This window comes from Colletes latitarsis, chromosome 2, assembly GCF_051014445.1.
Source record: "Colletes latitarsis isolate SP2378_abdomen chromosome 2, iyColLati1, whole genome shotgun sequence".
NCBI classification, from domain to species: domain Eukaryota; kingdom Metazoa; phylum Arthropoda; class Insecta; order Hymenoptera; family Colletidae; genus Colletes; species Colletes latitarsis.
Window position 1 is genome coordinate 26,498,945 of NC_135135.1, and position 18,519 is coordinate 26,517,463.

General features: G+C 40.3%; 1 protein-coding gene across 1 annotated transcript; it reads left to right on the forward strand.

Annotated features, from left to right (window-relative positions):
* The first annotated feature begins 908 nt into the window (after positions 1-908).
* Positions 909-2,252, forward strand: LOC143351581 (uncharacterized). The gene has a single exon (XM_076783265.1). It carries the CDS (start codon positions 909-911, stop codon positions 2,250-2,252), a length of 1,344 nt encoding a protein of 447 aa, XP_076639380.1.
* Positions 2,253-18,519: the final 16,267 nt, after the last annotated feature.

Sequence of the window (18,519 nt, forward strand, 5' to 3'; positions counted from 1 at the left end):
ATTCAGTGGGGAACGCTCACGTGTCACGGCGGGGACGTTGTCCAGCAGGATGGACGAGTGCCAGACCGCGACGTAGATACAACCCCGGTGGGTGGAAAACGTGGCTCAACGATCCGCGCTACGAGGATTCTCGTTTGGACGCGTGGTCCGGTAAGTACTAATTAAACTACTCCTTTTGGAAGGCGCTCGGAATCAGTTTCGTTCCGTGTAACTTGTGGGAGAATCATTCTTTTCTAATCCTTTGACTACGGACGATTTTGATGACTGTTTCGTGTCTTGAGTACCACAGTCGATTGATTGAGCGTTAAAGGGTTAAATGAGACGGTTATTGCGTTCTTATTCTTCGTTGACGTATCATTAGTATCTTTAGTAGACTCTATCATTTTGTGGTTAATCTTTAATCCTAATAATATATGCCAATGTAATTATTTGAAAATTTATCTAATCCTCCATTGTGTTTTAAATGCCCTAAAGAACTAAACTCAACATTAAGTAAAATAATTCTATCGAGATTGAGTATTGAGTGTGTTCGTCGAATCGGATACTTGCTACAGAGAGCTACGCTCGAGTCCTACCTTTCTCGCAAGTTCTCGCGAGTATCTCTAGCCTCTAAACCAAAGCATCCTTTTCTATCCTCCAATCTAAAGTACTCCTCTAAAGAGTGTATTTCCAAACCCTTTGAAAGTTTCTTAAATTACGATCAACGTTGAATCTACACGGATTACCCCTCCCCATAAACAAGGACGAACGTCGATTCTAATTGACCCAATTACCTCCCCCTCCCAGGACACATAACCGCGACACCTGGTCCGGGTGTGCAGGCGCGATTCCCCATCCATCACGTCCGTATCCTGTTAAATTGACCGTCGGTCGTCATTGTCGCAGGTCGATCATCCGTAACGAGCACGATGACAATGGAAGATCGCACGGGTGGCATCGACCGTGCCGCCCCCGCCGTGTCGACGACGGCCACGACGGCGCTCACGTCGTCCAGCCCGTCGTCCGTCAGCGACGTCGCCCCCGACGCGTCGTATCCCCTGCAGCGGGCCAGCAAACGTTCCTTCGACGTGGCGTTCCTGGTGGCGCCGGACGAGAACCTGGCGCGTCGTCAGAGCGAGAAGATGAGGCTGGTGTCCGGCCGTAAGGACCGCCATCGCGAGACAGCGTCGGAGAGGATCGTCGAGGTGGTGGACGCGGACAGGCTGCCGCAGAACCTGACGATCAAGAGCTACGAGAGCGACACCGGAGGCTCGGACAGGAGGAGGCTGATGCAGTGCACGGAGAACTCGCTGAGTCCTCCGTACATCTCCCCCAGGACTCTGACGCCTACTCTGCCCAGTCTCTCGCCCGACAACGACGCCCGGAGGTTCATTCCCGGCTCCCGACTACAAAAGACACCCAGCCCCCCAGGATTCACCGGCCACCAGCCGCTGTTGACCTGTTCCGACGCGGCGGAGCCGGTTCTCGCCTGCAACAAGCCGTACGAGTCCTCGAGCATCGCCTGTCCCAGCGACCGTCACGAGTCCCGCAGCGCGTTCACGAAAGTGACCCTGTCTGGCCAGAGGAACGGGTTCAACGACGACGGCCAGACGTCCCCCAGGTCCTCCATATCGCCGGACGATCGCGCCAGCTACCAGAGCAGCGTCAGCCCGCCGGTGGTCCCGTTCACCGCCGCCACCAGCTACAAATACGCGCCGTTCCCCGCCAAGATGACCTACCCGTTCCTGGTGGGCCCGGAGACCGGTCAGCCGGACCTCCTGCAGAACCTCAAGATACCTCAGATCGCCCAGCCGCCCAAGGTGCCCAGCCCAAAGATGCCCAGCTTCCGGCCAGACCTGCCGCCCGTCTACCCGAACCTCTCGTACAATCCGATCTCTGTTTTCCCGCCGATGGCGGACGCCCTCGCCAGGCCCCGATTCCTGGCGACCGCCGCGGGTGTGGCGGGCCTGCTGCCCCCCTCCTTCGCCGCGCTGACCCTGCCGGCGCAGAACGTATGCGCCAAGTGCAACCTCTCGTTCCGTATGACGTCCGATCTGGTCTACCACATGCGATCGCACCACAAGAACGAGAACGTAGGCGAGTCCTCGAGGCGGAGGCGGGAGGAGAAGCTCAGGTGTCCCGTATGCGACGAGAGCTTCCGGGAGAGGCATCACCTCACCAGGCACATGACCGCCCACCAGGACAAGGAGAGCGACGCGATCGTCGACCAGGTCGAGGTCAAGAGGCGTGCCACCACCGTGCACAGCAAGTGACGACGGAAATCGCCGTCCAAGGACCCCGCGATCCTCACCACAGGCTACTCCTTCGACAATTGAGGACTTTTACGAACCGGACCCCCTCGAGGAGAGCTTTTGGAAGTGACGTGAGTATCGGAATTTTGTTGATTTTTAGCGTCTTTCCCAGGCGTTGTTTTCGATTTCTCTGGGGGTGTTTCTTTGGAGTCGAATTGTATATTGCACTATTAGTAGTCCGCGTTGCACGGCCCTTTTACACGGATTTGACCCTTCGAGCGCTGTGGGCTAACTCTGAGATTTCATTTCATTTGAGCAGTGACTGCAAAAACCAGTGAATATGTGAATATCCCCCTATGCGTTCATGGCGCTCGAAGGGTTAGTAGCGAGAACGATATTTACCTGGTATACGTGTACGATAAGGAGGTAATCGAATAGTCTACCGTTTATCATAGCAGATTTTATCTTACGATAAGGCGACATTCCCTCTCTAGTCAATATTAGGTAGGTGAAATTTGTACATAGATCGATTAATCGGAATTTATCGTAGCTCTAAGGGCACCGTAGGTCGCTGGATTGGTCCTTGGATCCCGAAATGGGACTCGTTTCTACCTTCTACGAAGAGTTTTCGCGTTAACCCCTTAACGTTCATGTCTGAGTTTAACTGCTTTGAAAAACGATATTTGTTTGACCCAACGGTTTAAGGGATGGTAATATTTGCTTTCCTTCAAATTATACGTTAGATACAACATTGTAATTAACAAAAACCGCATTTTTAGAAATAAATCTAATAAAGAAAACTGATCATTCTAGGTTAACCTCAAAAATATGAGCGTTAAGGGTTTAATATCGATGAAATCCTCGAGCTTCAAGCTTTCGTACGTTTAACTGATCGATCGCGAACCCCCCAGCGATGGCAAATTAACAGCAAGCGATAAGATTTTACCGATTCGCGTTAAATTTTATAGGAAACTTTTATTTCGCCTTCTTTGTTCCCCTTTAACGGAACTTTTCGAAGCCGTACTTTCCTAAAACGCCATTAACGACGGGACACGAGAATTCTCGTTTGATTGAGATATACGCTACCGACGGGAAACGAGTATTCTCGTTCCACCGACAAACGTGTGTGTTTTTATAGTAATTTTTCCACATACAGGGTGTTCGACCACCCCTGGGAAAAATTCTAATGAGGGATTCTAGAGGCCAAAATAAGACGAAAATCAAAAACACCAATTTGTTGATGGAGGCTTCGTTAAAAAGTTATTAACAATTAAATTCAAAAATTTCAAATCGTTCTGGAAAAATTATTTTCGGTTGCAGGGGTCAGTTACAATCATTTATGGTGAATAGACATATCCCCGAAATCCTACTCATTTTCGAGAAAAAAATTCGAGAAAGTACAGAAATTTTTAGACGAAATTAAAAAATTTCAAATCGTTTTGGAAAAATTATTTTCGGTTGCAGGGGTCAATTACAATTATTTTTTATCATTAGACATACCTTCGAAATTCTAGCCACTTTCGAGAAAAAAATTCGAGAAAGTACCGAAATTTTTAGACGAAATTAAAAAATTTCAAATCGTTTTAGAAAAATTATTTTCGGTTGCAGGGGTCAATTACAATTATTTTTTATCATTAGACATACCCTCGAATTCTCACGCACTTTCGAGAAAAAAATTCCTTAACGAAAATCTAATTAGGTGCCTTTTTCGGCGAGAAAAAAAGCATTTCAAATCGTTCTGAAAAAATTATTTTCGGCTGTGGGAGTCAATTACAATCATTTTTTATCATTAGACATACCTTCGAAATTCTAACCACTTTCGAGAAAAAAATTCGAGAAGGTGTGAAATTTATCGACGAAAAAAAAAAAAATTTCAAATCGTTTTGCAAAAATTGTTTTCGGTTACGGGGGTCGATTGCAATCACTTTTGGTCATTACACATACCCCCGAAATCCTATGCACTTTCGAGAAAAAAATTCGAGAAAGTTCTGAAATTTTTAGACGAAATTAAGAAATTTCAAATCCTACTAAAAAAATTATTTTCAGTTGCAGGGGTCAATTACAATCATTTTTGGTCATTACACATACCACCGAATTCCCACGCACTTTCGAGAAAAAAATTCCTTACCGAAAATCTAATTAGGTGCCTTTTTCGGCGAGAAAAAAAGAATTTCAAATCGTTTTGAAAAAATTATTTTCGGCTGTGGGAGTCAATTACAATCATTTTTTATTATTGGACATATCTTCGAAATTCTAACCACTTTCGAGAAAAAAATTCGAGAAAGTACTGAAATTTTTAGACGAAATTAAAAAATTTCAAATCATACTAAAAAAATTATTTTCCGTTGCAGGGGTCAATTACAATCATTTTTGGTGAATACACATACCCCTGAAATCCTACCCATTTTCGAGAAAAAAATTCGAATAGATACTGAAATTTTTAGACGAAATTAAAAAATTTCAAATCATGCTAAAAAAATTATATTTAATTACAGGGGTCAATTACAAGCATTTTTGATCAATAGATATATCCTCGAAATCCTACTCCCTTTCTAGAAAAAAATTTGAGAAGGTGTGAAATTTATCGACGGAAAAAAAAAATTTCAAATCGTTTTGCAAAAATTATTTTCCGTTGCAGGGGTCAATTACAATCATTTTTGGTGAATACACATACCCCTGAAATCCTACCCATTTTCGAGAAAAAAATTCGAGTAGATACTGAAATTTTTAGACGAAATTGAAAAATTTCAAATCATGCTAAAAAAATTATATTTAATTACAGGGGTCAATTACATGCATTTTTGGTCAATAGATATATCCTCGAAATCTTACTCCCTTTCTAGAAAAAAATTCGAGAAGGTGTGAAATTTATCGACGGAAAAAAAAAATTTCAAATCGTTTTGCAAAAATTAATTTCGGTTGCGGGGGTTAATTACAATCATTTTTGGTGAATACACATACCCCTGAAATCCTACCCATTTTCGAGAAAAAAATTCGAGTAGATACTGAAATTTTTAGACGAAATTAAAAAATTTCAAATCATGCTAAAAAAATTATATTTAATTACAGGGGTCAATTACAAGCATTTTTGGTCAATAGATATATCCTCGAAATCCTACTCCCTTTCTAGAAAAAAATTCGAGAAGGTGTGAAATTTATCGACGGAAAAAAAAAATTTCAAATCGTTTTGCAAAAATTATTTTCAGTTGCGGGGGTCAATTACAGTAATTTTTGGTGAATAGACCTACCCCCGAAATGTTGCGCATTTTCGAGAAAAAAATTCAGTACGTGTGAAACTTTAAACGTTAATAACTTTTTAACGAAGCCTCCATCAACAAATTGGTATTCTTGATTTTCGTGTTATTTTGGCCTCTAGAATCCCCCATTAAAATTTGTGCAAAAAATATTTATCTTAAAAGAGAAATATGTCTAGTTTTAAAATTTCTATGTCTCATTTTCAGTTCACTATTTTCTATATTTAAATCCGACTTGCAAGTAGTAAATACTATTTACTCGTAATTTAAACATTTAATGAAACAGTATTTCCAAACAATATTTACTAGTCAAATTGACGAAGTCAAAGTTTCGTGTTAAAGGAAGGATTCTCCATTTACCAATTTGTTAAAACTGACCATCATAGTAAAATAATTCGAATCGAGAGTCTACTTAACCCTTTGCACTCCTATGTCCAGTGCAACATCAATTTTTATCTCAGAGCTCGTCATTTATTCAAATCCAAACCAAACAGATATCATACACTTGAAAATTACAAAACACAAGCGTAAATAAAACAGATATCTTAACAAGTATTCAAATAGAACACTTAAAAGCGTTGGGTGCAGCTGGTAACGAAATCTAAATATAATTCGAAGTGCAAAGGGTTAAGGGTTAATGCATTCGAGTAGAGGGTGTACATCGCCCAATTTCCAAATTACTCGACACGGAGGATTCTCGAGTGCCAAGAAAGATTTACGGAGTTTGCCATCGCTGGTGGATCTCTTCTGTATTCCGTCGACGTTTAGCGCGGAGGCAGGTGATGCGAAGGGGGTGGAAAATGCAGGTGGGGGGCATGGATCGTCCACAGGCGGGGACGCGGCGTAAGCCGCGCTCGTTCCCGCGTCGGGGGGAGGGGGGTGGTGCGGCAATAAATAGATCGTAAACCGTACCCCGGGCTAACACACGAACCGTCGGAGCGCGCATAATGGTAGGAAACAATGAATGCCGTAATCGGAAACAGTGCCGGTTTGTTATCTGCCATTTACACTCCATTTAACTTCAAACAGTGAATCGGCTGGCGCGCATTCGCGTTTTAAATACACGCGACCTCCGCAGCCGCCCCCCTCCTCGTGTCTCTCCACCCACGCTCGGAGCAGCGGCGATTCCCGTCGACGTACGGCTTAACATAGGGTTAACCCGGCGACCGGAGTGGTTTAATATTGTCCGGAATTGCTTGACTTATCGCCGCCTACCCGGGGGCTTAATGCTTGCTTATTTCGCCACCGCCGTTTGGACGAAGCTCCCGGTCACCTGTAGGTAGCGATGGTACCGACCGTATCGCGAGCATCCTCCAATCACGATCAGCTACACTCGGAATATTCTGGTCCAAGCGTGGACTCGAGAAGAAAGTCTCTAGAAATACAATTTAACGCTAGGACTGCCAAAACTGATTAGAATTCGTGATTTCTAATTGAAATTCTAAACAATTTACTGGATCAAACTTTTAACAATCGTGGGTTTTCTGTGGGAGAATTAATAAATATTTCTAGAGTTTTAATTTCTCTGGTGGTACTAGCGTTTATTTATTTATAAACGGAAATGTTACGAATCGAACGTATAATGTTATTCTTCGTAGAACGAGGAGTCTTTTCTCACAAATCGATTCTTATCGATACTTATCGATACCCCATAAGGGATAGAATCGAAGAGTCGTATCGAATCGATTGTTATCGATACTTTCGATTCGTGGTAGAATCGATATTCCAAGCGACCAGCGACTAGAATAAAATCGATAAGGAATAGAATCGAAGAGTCGTATCGAATCGATTGTTATCGATACTTTCGATTCGTGGTAGAATCGATACCCCAAGCGACCAGCGACTAATCGAATGAAATCGATAAGGAATAGAATCGAAGAGTCGTATCGAATCGATTGTTATCGATAGTTTCGATTCGTGGTAGAATCGATACCCCAAGCGACCAGCGACTAATCGAATGAAATCGATAAGGAATAGAATCGAAGAGTCGTATCGAATCGATTGTTATCGATATTTTCGATTCGTGGTAGAATCGGTATTCCAAGCGACCAGCGACTAGAATAAAATCGATAAGGAATAGAATCGAAGAGTCGTATCGAATCGATTGTTATCGATAGTTTCGATTCGTGATAGAATCGATACCCCAAGCGACCAGCGACTAATCGAATGAAATCGATAAGGAATAGAATCGAAGAGTCGTATCGAATCGATTGTTATCGATATTTTCGATTCGTGGTAGAATCGGTATTCCAAGCGACCAGCGACTAGAATAAAATCGATAAGGAATAGAATCGAAGAGTCGTATCGAATCGATTGTTATCGATACTTTCGATCCGTGGTAGAATCGATACCCCAAGCGACCAGCGACTAATCGAATGAAATCGATAAGGAATAGAATCGAAGAGTCGTATCGAATCGATTGTTATCGATAGTTTCGATTCGTGGTAGAATCGATATTCCAAGCGACCAGCGACTAGAATAAAATCGATAAGGAATAGAATAAAAGACTACAGTATTCTGTACAGCAATAATTACCAGTAGCGTGTATATATCTCGCCGTTTTATTCGGAGCTCGTTGTCGCGAGAAGGAGGAGGTATAATAGCGTTGTAAAGTGCGAATAGTTGCTACGCGTGGGTGTTCAGCGATAACGTATCCCGTGTCGACACTTAGGGTATCGCGGTCCATACGATACACGTTGTTCCAGTTCTACGATTGTAAGCCAAACTGTAAATTACTCGTCGTTTAGACCTAAGGATATCGATGTTCTGTTTCGTTTTTATAAGAATTATTTATCGATGTAAATATCACTCTGTACATAAGCACTGTATGTACCCGGAATCGTTGTTAACGAATAAAAAGAGTATCCCGTGAGAACGTCTTTGCATCATTGTTCCCATTCCGTTCCGCCATTTTCCATTCTTACTCGATTCGTTCTTTCTCTCGTTTCTGTTATTCAATGGAAGCAAGGATATATTTTCTAATCCACGTTTCTATCACGCGAGTCATTCTCCACGTACCATATTTGATATTAGACTCTTAAAATTTTCAAATAATTTATCTTCAATGTTGATATAACGTCCAAGGAAAGAAGTTGGTCCTTAAAAATGGAGATTCATCACGTTCGATGGAAATTATAATAATTTGTCTCGATTGTCTCATTAACGACGGGGCATTTTTATTAAAACTTTACTATAGGATGATTTCAATAACATAGAATTCCTTTAACATATGTATACTAAAATAGTGATAAGTGTTTTTGTAATTAATATAGTTTATTAAAATTGTCAGAGGTTATACGTGGATAATAGAATTTTTTTATTGCATTGCTGGAGGAATTACTAGAAAAACACACATTTGTCGAAAAACGAGAATTTTATTTCTTTTTCTTCGAGAAAAAAATCTAATTAGATGCCTAAATTTTCCAGCGAAAAAAAAAGAATTTCAAATCGTTCTGGAAAAATTATTTTCGGTTGCAGGGGTCAATTACAATCAATTTTGGTGATTAGACATACCCTTGAAATCCTACCCATTTTCTAGAAAAAAATTCGAGAAGGTGTGAAATTTTTAGACAAAATTAAAAAATTTCAAATCATACTGCAAAAATTACATTTAGTTACAGGGGTTAATTACGATCATTTTTGGTCATTACACATACCCCCGAAATCCTACCCATTTTCGAGAAAAAAATTCGAGTAGATACTGAAATTTTTCGACAAAATTAAAAAATTTCAAATCATACTAAAAAAATTACATTTAGTTACAGGGGTTAATTGCAATCATTTTTGGTGAATAGACATACCCCCGAAATCCTACCCATTTTCGAGAAAAAAATTCGAGTAGATACTGAAATTTTTCGACAAAATTAAAAAATTTCAAATCATACTAAAAAAATAACATTTAGTTACAGGGGTTAATTACAATCATTTTTGGTCATTACACATACCCCCGAAATCCTACGCACTTTCGAGAAAAAAATTAATTACTGAAAATCTAAGTGCCTTTTTCCGACGAAAAAAAAAAATTTCAAATCGTTCTGGAAAAATTATTTTCGCTTGCAGGGGTCAATTGCAATCATTTTTGGTGAATAGACATACCCCCGAAATCTTGCGCATTTTCGAGAAAAAAATTCAATACTGGTGGAACTTTAATCGTTAATAACTTTTTAACGAAGCCTCCATCAACAAATTGATATTCTTGATTTTCGTCTTATTTTGGCCTCTAGAATCACTCATTAAAATTTTTCCCAGGGGTGGTCGAACACTCTGTATATAAATTTCATCTTCAATGTTCATATGAAGTCCAAGGAAACAAATTAGTCCTTAAAAATTGCACTTCATCACGTTCGACGAAAATTATAATAATTTGAAAATCTATTGAGAGTTCACTCGACTTCAGAATAATTAACAACATGGCCGGTTGAACGTTTGCTAGCAATAAGTATCAAGACCCCTGTTTTTGCGAGTCTTTCTCCACACATCATATTTGATATTAGACTAGTAAAATTTACAAATAATTTATATATAAATTTCATCTTGAATGTCGATACGACGTCCAAGGAAACAAACTGGTCCTTAAAAATTGAGATTCATCACGTTCTACAAAAATTATAATAATTTGAAAATCTTTCGAGAGTTCACTCGACTTCAGAATAATTAACAACATGGCCGGTTGAACGTTTGCTAGCAATAAGTATCAAGACCCCTATTTTTGCGAGTCTTTCTCCACACATCATATTTAATATTAAACTCGTAAAATTTACAAATAATTTATATATAAATTTCATCTTGAATGTCGATACGACGTCCAAGAAAACAAACTGGTCCTTAAAAATTGAGATTCATCACATTCTACAAAAATTATAACAATTTGAAAATCTATTGAGAGTTCACTCGACTTCTGAATAATTAACAACATGGCCAGTTGAACGTACCCCGTTTTCAAGTAGAAAACAATCCCCAACGGTTAATTCGTTTGCTAGCAATAAGCATCGAGGCCCCTGTTTTTGCGCGACTCCCTCTTTCTCCGCTCCCGTTCGATTGTCTCCGCGCCATCGAAAGCCGATTACACGGCAATAGATTAATTTCTGGCCACTCGAGCGTGCCACCGCGGACGAATCGATGGCTTCTAATAAAACGATCGCTCGTAAAGCACCGAGCACCGCTGGATGATTATTTCCCGAAAGTTACGAGACGCCATTCGTACGAATATCGCGACGCGTAAAAAGTCGCTCGGGGGCAGAAGGGGGGGGGGGACGTTGAAAAATATCGGCAGGCGAATAGGAGGCGCGCAAACGTCGACTTGTTGATCGAACACCCAACAGGAAGGCTCGTCGAAGACCGTCTGAAGAGGCACCGTCGGCCTCCGCGGAGAAAAATCCACGACGAAATCCCTTAAACGGGTAACGTTAAGCCCGTCGAGACCGCAGCCAATACGACAAACAATCTCTTACCGCCCTCGTTCCGGCTTAACTTCGCCCCTTAACCCCCCCACCCCCTCGACCCCTCGGTAAGTGTACTTACCCTCTGCCCGAGGTCCATAAAGATAAATAACACGAAGCAGCCACGGGCTTCGAGAGTGGTTGTATGTATCCCTTATAAAACTAGGACCACCCCCTCCCCCCCTTCACGCTTGGAAATTCCCATCGTCCCCCTCTGCGATTCTCTCGTCCTTTTAACGACTGAATTCGTCTCCCGACGCTTCCGTTTCCTGCGCGGTGTTTTGTCTTATTATCGCCACCCTCACTCCTCGAGGGCTCGATATTGAATTCGAGAAAATGGTCTTTTCGAAAGTGGAACGACGGGGAACTAGAGAATATGATTTTACTATTTTTTTTTTACGCCTCGACTTGGAGGTATTCTCGATGTTTCTTTAAATTATAATTATAATGGGAACGAGGTTATTAAAAAATGTACGAGTAAGCTCGTTTATTTGGATGACCACCAGTCAACCACCATTGAAAATATCGTGAGGAAATTTAACGTGGCAATTACATTATTAATAGCGCCGGTCACCAGTGACCACCATGTCAGTTAACGCGTTAATAATTACTATCAGTTCACGAATCGTAATTTGAATAAAATTTAGAAAGAATTAAGCAAAACTACCCCTTAAAAATATCATGAGAAAATTAAGAATGAGTTTAATAATTAGTGTTATGAATTGTAGCTTGAATACCAATTTATAAGGGATTAAATAAAGCTTTTGTCCCTTGAAAATATCGTGAGGAAATTTAACGTGGCAATTACATTATTAATAGCGCCGGTCACCAGTGACCACCATGTCAGTTAAGGCGTTAATAATTACTATCAGTTCACGAATCGTAATTTGAATAAAATTTAGAAAGAATTAAGCAAAACTACCCCTTAAAAATATCATGAGAAAATTTAAAATGAGTTTAATAATTAGTGTTATGAATTGTAGCTTGAATACCAATTTATAAGGGATTAAATAAAGCTTTTGCCCCTTGAAAATATCGTGAGGAAATTTAACGTGGCAATTACATTATTAATAGCGCCGGTCACCAGTGACCACCATGCCAGTTAACGCGTTAATAATTACTATCAGTTCACGAATCGTAATTTGAATGGAATTTAGAAAGAATTAAGCAAAACTACCCCTTAAAAATATCATGAGAAAATTAAGAATGAGTTTAATAATTAGTGTTATGAATTGTAGCTTGAATACCAATTTATAAGGGATTAAATAAAGCTTTTGTCCCTTGAAAATATCGTGAGGAAATTTAACGTGGCAATTACATTATTAATAGCGCCGGTCACCAGTGACCACCATGCCAGTTAACGCGTTAATAATTACTATCAGTTCACGAATCGTAATTTGAATAAAATTTAAAAAGAATTAAGCAAAACTACCCCTTAAAAATATCATGAGAAAATTTAAAATGAGTTTAATAATTAGTGTTATGAATTGTAGTTTGAATACCAATTTATAAGGGATTAAATAAAGCTTTTGTCCCTTGAAAATATCGTGAGGAAATTTAACGTGGCAATTACATTATTAATAGCGCCGGTCACCAGTGACCACCACGCCAGTTAACGCGTTAATAATTACTATCAGTTCACGAATCGTAATTTGAATAAAATTTAAAAAGAATTAAGCAAAACTACCCCTTAAAAATATCATGAGAAAATTTAAAATGAGTTTAATAATTAGTGTTATGAATTGTAGCTTGAATACCAATTTATAAGGGATTAAACGAAGCTTTTGTTCCTTGAAAATATTGTGAGAAAATTTAACGTGGCAATTACATTATTAATAGCGCCGGTCACCAGTAACCACCATGCCAGTTAACGCGTTAATAATTACTATCAGTTCACGAATCGTAATTTGAATAGAATTTAGAAAGAATTAAGCAAAACTACCCCTTAAAAATATCATGAGAAAATTTAAAATGAGTTTAATAATTAGTGTTATGAATTGTAGCTTGAATACCAATTTATAAGGGATTAAATAAAGCTTTTGTCCCTTGAAAATATCGTGAGGAAATTTAACGTGGTAATTACATTATTAATAGCGCCGGTCACCAGTGACCACCAAGCCAGTTAACGCGTTAATAATTACTATCAGTTCACGAATCGTAATTTGAATAAAATTTAGAAAGAATTAAACAAAACTACCCCTTAAAAATATCATGAGAAAATTTAAAATGAGTTTAATAATTAGTGTTATGAATTGTAGCTTGAATACCAATTTATAAGGGATTAAATAAAGCTTTTGTCTCTTGAAAATATCGTGAGGAAATTTAACGTGGCAATTACATTATTAATAGCGCCGGTCACCAGTGACCACCACGCCAGTTAACGCGTTAATAATTACTATCAGTTCACGAATCGTAATTTGAATAAAATTTAGAAAGAATTAAGCAAAACTACCCGTTAAAAATATCATGAGAAAATTTAAAATGAGTTTAATAATTAGTGTTATGAATTGCAGCTTGAATACCAATTTATAAGGGATTAAATAAAGCTTTTGTCCCTTGAAAATATCGTGAGGAAATTTAACGTGGCAATTATATTATTAATAGCGCCGGTCACCAGTGACCACCATGTCAGTTAACGCGTTAATAATTACTGTCAGTCCACGAGTTTGAATAAAATTTACAAATTAAGCAAAACTACCCCTTAAAAATATCATGAGAAAATTTAAAATGAGTTTAATAATTAGTGTTATGAATTGTAGCTTGAATACCAATTTATAAGGGATTAAATAAAGCTTTTGTCCCTTGAAAATATCGTGAGGAAATTTAACGTGGCAATTACATTATTAATAGCGCCGGTCACCAGTGACCACCACGCCAGTTAACGCGTTAATAATTACTGTCAGTCCACGAGTTTGAATATAATTTATAAATTAAGCAAAAGTACCCTTCAAAAATATTATGAGAGAATTTAAAATAGGTTTCGAACGGAATTAAAAAGTATTTCCAGAGACGATGGAACGAGAACGTTTGGAGGGTGGTGGAGGTGGACTCGAAAGAGATCCATTATGTTTGGTGGTTCGATTTAAAAGGAACATCGTCCGGTTGTCCCCCTTGGCCTCGATCAGACAGTTCTTCCCACCCTTGTTAGCGATACTGTCCGTGGAGAATCGCGCGCATGCTTGTTCTGTCAGTGAAATAATGACAATGTCATAGCTCCGGGCCCATTCGCCACGGCGCCCTTGCCACGTGGGCGACGATTGGACGCGGATATGCTAATATGGCGTCCGTTCCGAGACATTAAGTTCTCGGTTTGCCGATCCTCGCCAGACGAGTCGCGTCTTCGCTCGTTCGAGCTCTCGAAGCTTATCGATCACCGCATATACGTTCTGTATCGACTTCTCGAACGCACGGATCGTTCGAGAAATGACTCACCCTCGCGCCTCCTGTCTCGACTTCGAGAATCGAAGCTCGTTCGTTCGAGTCGTACAAAATTTGTCGTCTTTAGCGAATAGAATATTAAAAGATTGCATAGTTCCGACGGAGATAAAAATGTGCTATTTATTTCGAAGCTCGAGAGCACGATCTCTGGATTGGCCAAGCTCGATGACCCCTCCATGTAAAAATAATTTTTCTAGAATGATTTGAAACTTTTTAATTTCGACGAAGAATTTGTCCACGTTTCGGAATTTTTTTCTCGAAAATGCGTAGGATTTCGGGGGTATGTCTGTTGACCAAAAATGATTGCAATTGACCCCTGCAAGTAAAAATAATTTTTCCAGAATGATTTGAAACTTTTCAATTTCGACGAAGAATTTGTCCACGTTTCGGAATTTTTTTCTCGAAAATGCGTAGGATTTCGGGGGTACGTCTAATGACCAAAAATGATTCTAATTGACCCCCACAACTAACACTATTTTTTTCAGAACGATTTGAAATATTTTAAATTCGTCGAAAAATTTCACGCCTTCTTGAATTTTTTTCTCGAAAGTGGGTAGGATTTCGGGGGTACGTCTAATGACCAAAAATGATTCTAATTGACCCCCACAACTAACACTATTTTTTTCAGAACGATTTGAAATATTTTAAATTCGTCGAAAAATTTCACGCCTTCTTGAATTTTTTTCTCGAAACTGCGTAGGATTTCGGGGGTACGTCTAATGACCAAAAATGATTCTAATTGACCCCTACAACTAACACTATTTTTTTCAGAACGATTTGAAATATTTTAAATTCGTCGAAAAATTTCACGCCTTCTTGAATTTTTTTCTCGAAAGTGGGTAGGATTTCGAGGGTATGTCTATTGACCAAAAATGATTGTAATTGACCCCTGCAAGTAAAAATAATTTTTCCAGAATGATTTGGAACTTTTTAATTTCGACGAAGAATTTGTCCACGTTTCGGAATTTTTTTCTCGAAAATGCGTAGGATTTCGGGGGTATGTCTGTTGACCAAAAATGATTGCAATTGACCCCTGCAAGTAAAAATAATTTTTCCAGAATGATTTGAAACTTTTCAATTTCGACGAAGAATTTGTCCACGTTTCGGAATTTTTTTCTCGAAAATGCGTAGGATTTCGGGGGTACGTCTAATGACCAAAAATGATTCTAATTGACCCCCACAACTAACACTATTTTTTTCAGAACGATTTGAAATATTTTAATTTCGTCGAAAAATTTCACGCCTTCTTGAATTTTTTTCTCGAAAGTGGGTAGGATTTCGAGGGTATGTCTATTGACCAAAAATGATTGCAATTGACCCCTGCAAGTAAAAATAATTTTTCCAGAATGATTTGGAACTTTTTAATTTCGACGAAGAATTTGTCCACTTTTCGGAATTTTTTTCTCGAAAGTGTGTAGGATTTCAAAGGTATGTCTGTTGACCAAAATTATTGTAATTGACCCCTGCAAGTAAAAATAATTTTTCCAAAAATGTGCTATTTATTTCGAAGTTCGAGAGCACGATTTCTGGATGGGCCTGAAGGGCTTCGATCCAGCGTCCCCCGGGACGCCCTGATTCTCGATTAGCCACGGTGCTTCGTCGCGATTATGTAACTTGACTGCGAACACGCAGCTTACATCGGTCTCACGATGATCCCCGGCAGTGTTTCGATAGAGACCAGCCGACGCTAAACGATTTTCACCGTTCGCGACGGCACTTTTCCGGGGGCATATGCTCCGGATTCCCCCGTTCGCTTTTTCACACGCGTCGCCAATAGTAATTACGGGCGACCATGATCCCTGAGACTGGCGTCTCTACCTTCTCCATAATTTCGTTGTGAATGAACGATCGATTAAAAAGAATACGGAGATTACAGCCCTTCCTTTAGAACCTTTATTTATCATTTCTAAGGGTGGAAGTTTGGACTAGTTCGACTACTTTGACGATGATGACAACTTTTGGTCGCTTTACTATTCTACTCTATATTCTGCACGTGCTTCTTCAGCGTTATTAAACTACCAAGCTACTAAATTATCAAGCAATGCCACATTGGGCAGAAGAAGGTTCGAAGACACCATTTCCTAGCAAGCTTTCTGGTACTCGCCGCCAGAGGGCTACGCTCCACCTGTCTCTCTCGCAAGTGCTCGACCAACTCATTAAATATCCCCACATCTAAGATGAAACTACCTTGTTTTACCAACTATAATTTCACTGACAGACTCTAAGACATCAAAAACCAGCAGAAAATCCTAAAATCCACCAAACGATTAGGTTGCAATTTAATAATGACGATCCCAGGCGGGGAACGAGTGGAAGAGTTGCACACAACATATCGCCGGCATCGCTGGATCCTTCTGTCCGCGTCGCGAGACTGTAAATCCGCGACGGCGGAGGGGGAGGGGGTGGCGGACAGCCGCCGAATTCGAAGCGGATACCGCGCCGCGGCTCGACAAAGACCTGTCTGGGGACCAAATAAAAAAATAAAAAAAAAAAAAAAAAAAAAAATAACACACGCAACAAAAGCGTTGTCGTACCGCGGCGTAGAAGCGAGCGCCGGCCGAAATAGAAAGGACCGGCCAGGCGGGCAATAATTCGAAACAAAATGTCAAGCGACCGCCATTGTCGGGTGCGGTGGTGCGGTAGGCGCCAACTAACGCCGACGAGAAAATATCGTCGACAGTAAATCAAGGCGCAGAAGAGGACCTGCCGCCTTCCCCCCTCGTCCCCTCGTCGTGTTCCCTGATATCCACCCCCTACCACCCATCCTGGAGGCCGGTTTCCATCCCTCCAGAGGGATGGCGTGGCCGCACGATCGCATCCGGGGACGCTTCCGTTTCTCGTCATCGCGAGTCTCGCGAATTCGACGCCGATTCAGGTTGACGTTCAAGGTTGTGCATGGTCGATCCTCATTCTATACATTTTTTATCTGTTTCCCACCTTCGTGAATAAAAAACGCGCGAAAACTGGGGTTTGTAGGTTAGAATATTCTTCGTTGGGAATTGCAGAGTTGGGCATAGAGATTTCTTGTTGGAGAGATCGAATCTCCTGTTTTTGGATGACTTTATTTGTTCTTTAAGTGCTTCAGCGACAAAATGGTCGCTCTGAGAGATCAGCTACCTTGGATCATTTGATTTAACAAAGAGGAAGACATCTCTAGCTGTCTTTGAGAAAGCACGTAATTGTTTGGGGCCACTTGATTAAGTTAATGACGTCGTCAACTGTCGTTCATGAAAATTCAAGATTAGGGATTTCTTATTGGAGAGGACGAATCTCCTGTTTTTGGATGACTCTATTTATTCTTTAAGTGCTTCAGGGACAAAATGATCGCTCTGAGAGATCAGCTACCCTGGATCATTTGATTTAAAAAAGAGGAAGACATCTCTAGCTGTTTTTGAGAAAGCACGTAACTGTTTGGGGCCACTCGATGATTAAGTTAATGGCGTCGCCACCTGTCGTTCATGAAAATTCAAGATGGCGGAGAAAGAACATCATTACACTTGACAAAATGATTGCTCTGGTTATACGTGTTACATTGACTATTTAATTTCAAAATGAGCATGATAACGCTATTAATTTTTGAGAAAACACGTAACCGTTCATTTGAGTCATGACGCGTGTCAGGTGATAAGTTAATGGCGTCGCCACCTGTCGTTCATGAAGAATTCAAGATGGTGGTGAAAGAAGAACATCATTACACTTGACAAAATGGTTACTCTGGTTATACCTGTTACATTAACTATTTAATTTCAAAAAGAGCTCTATTAATTTTTAAGAAAACACAGTAATGAGTTAATGGCGCCGCTACCTGTTGTTCCCATCCGTTTGTAAGCAAGTTTCGAGCAACCCGCGAAGGGAATTTTGCTCGATGTTTTAAAAAAGGGCGATATCGTCGGAGAAAAGATTTTTCGCCCTGCTTAAATATGTCCGACCGCGGAGCAATAAAATATCTTTATCTTGCTCGTGCCATTACCTCCCTTGATTCGGTGGGGTTCAATTTACATTCCTATCGGGGCTTCGGAAAGATAAGTCCATTTAAATAAATTAGTAACGCTATCTCGTCGTCGGCGGCCAGAGGGAGGTGGCGGATTAAATAATATTTTATCAATTTTCGCGGCGATTCGTTACGCGGTGACGGTGCCCGCCATTGTTCCCGCGATA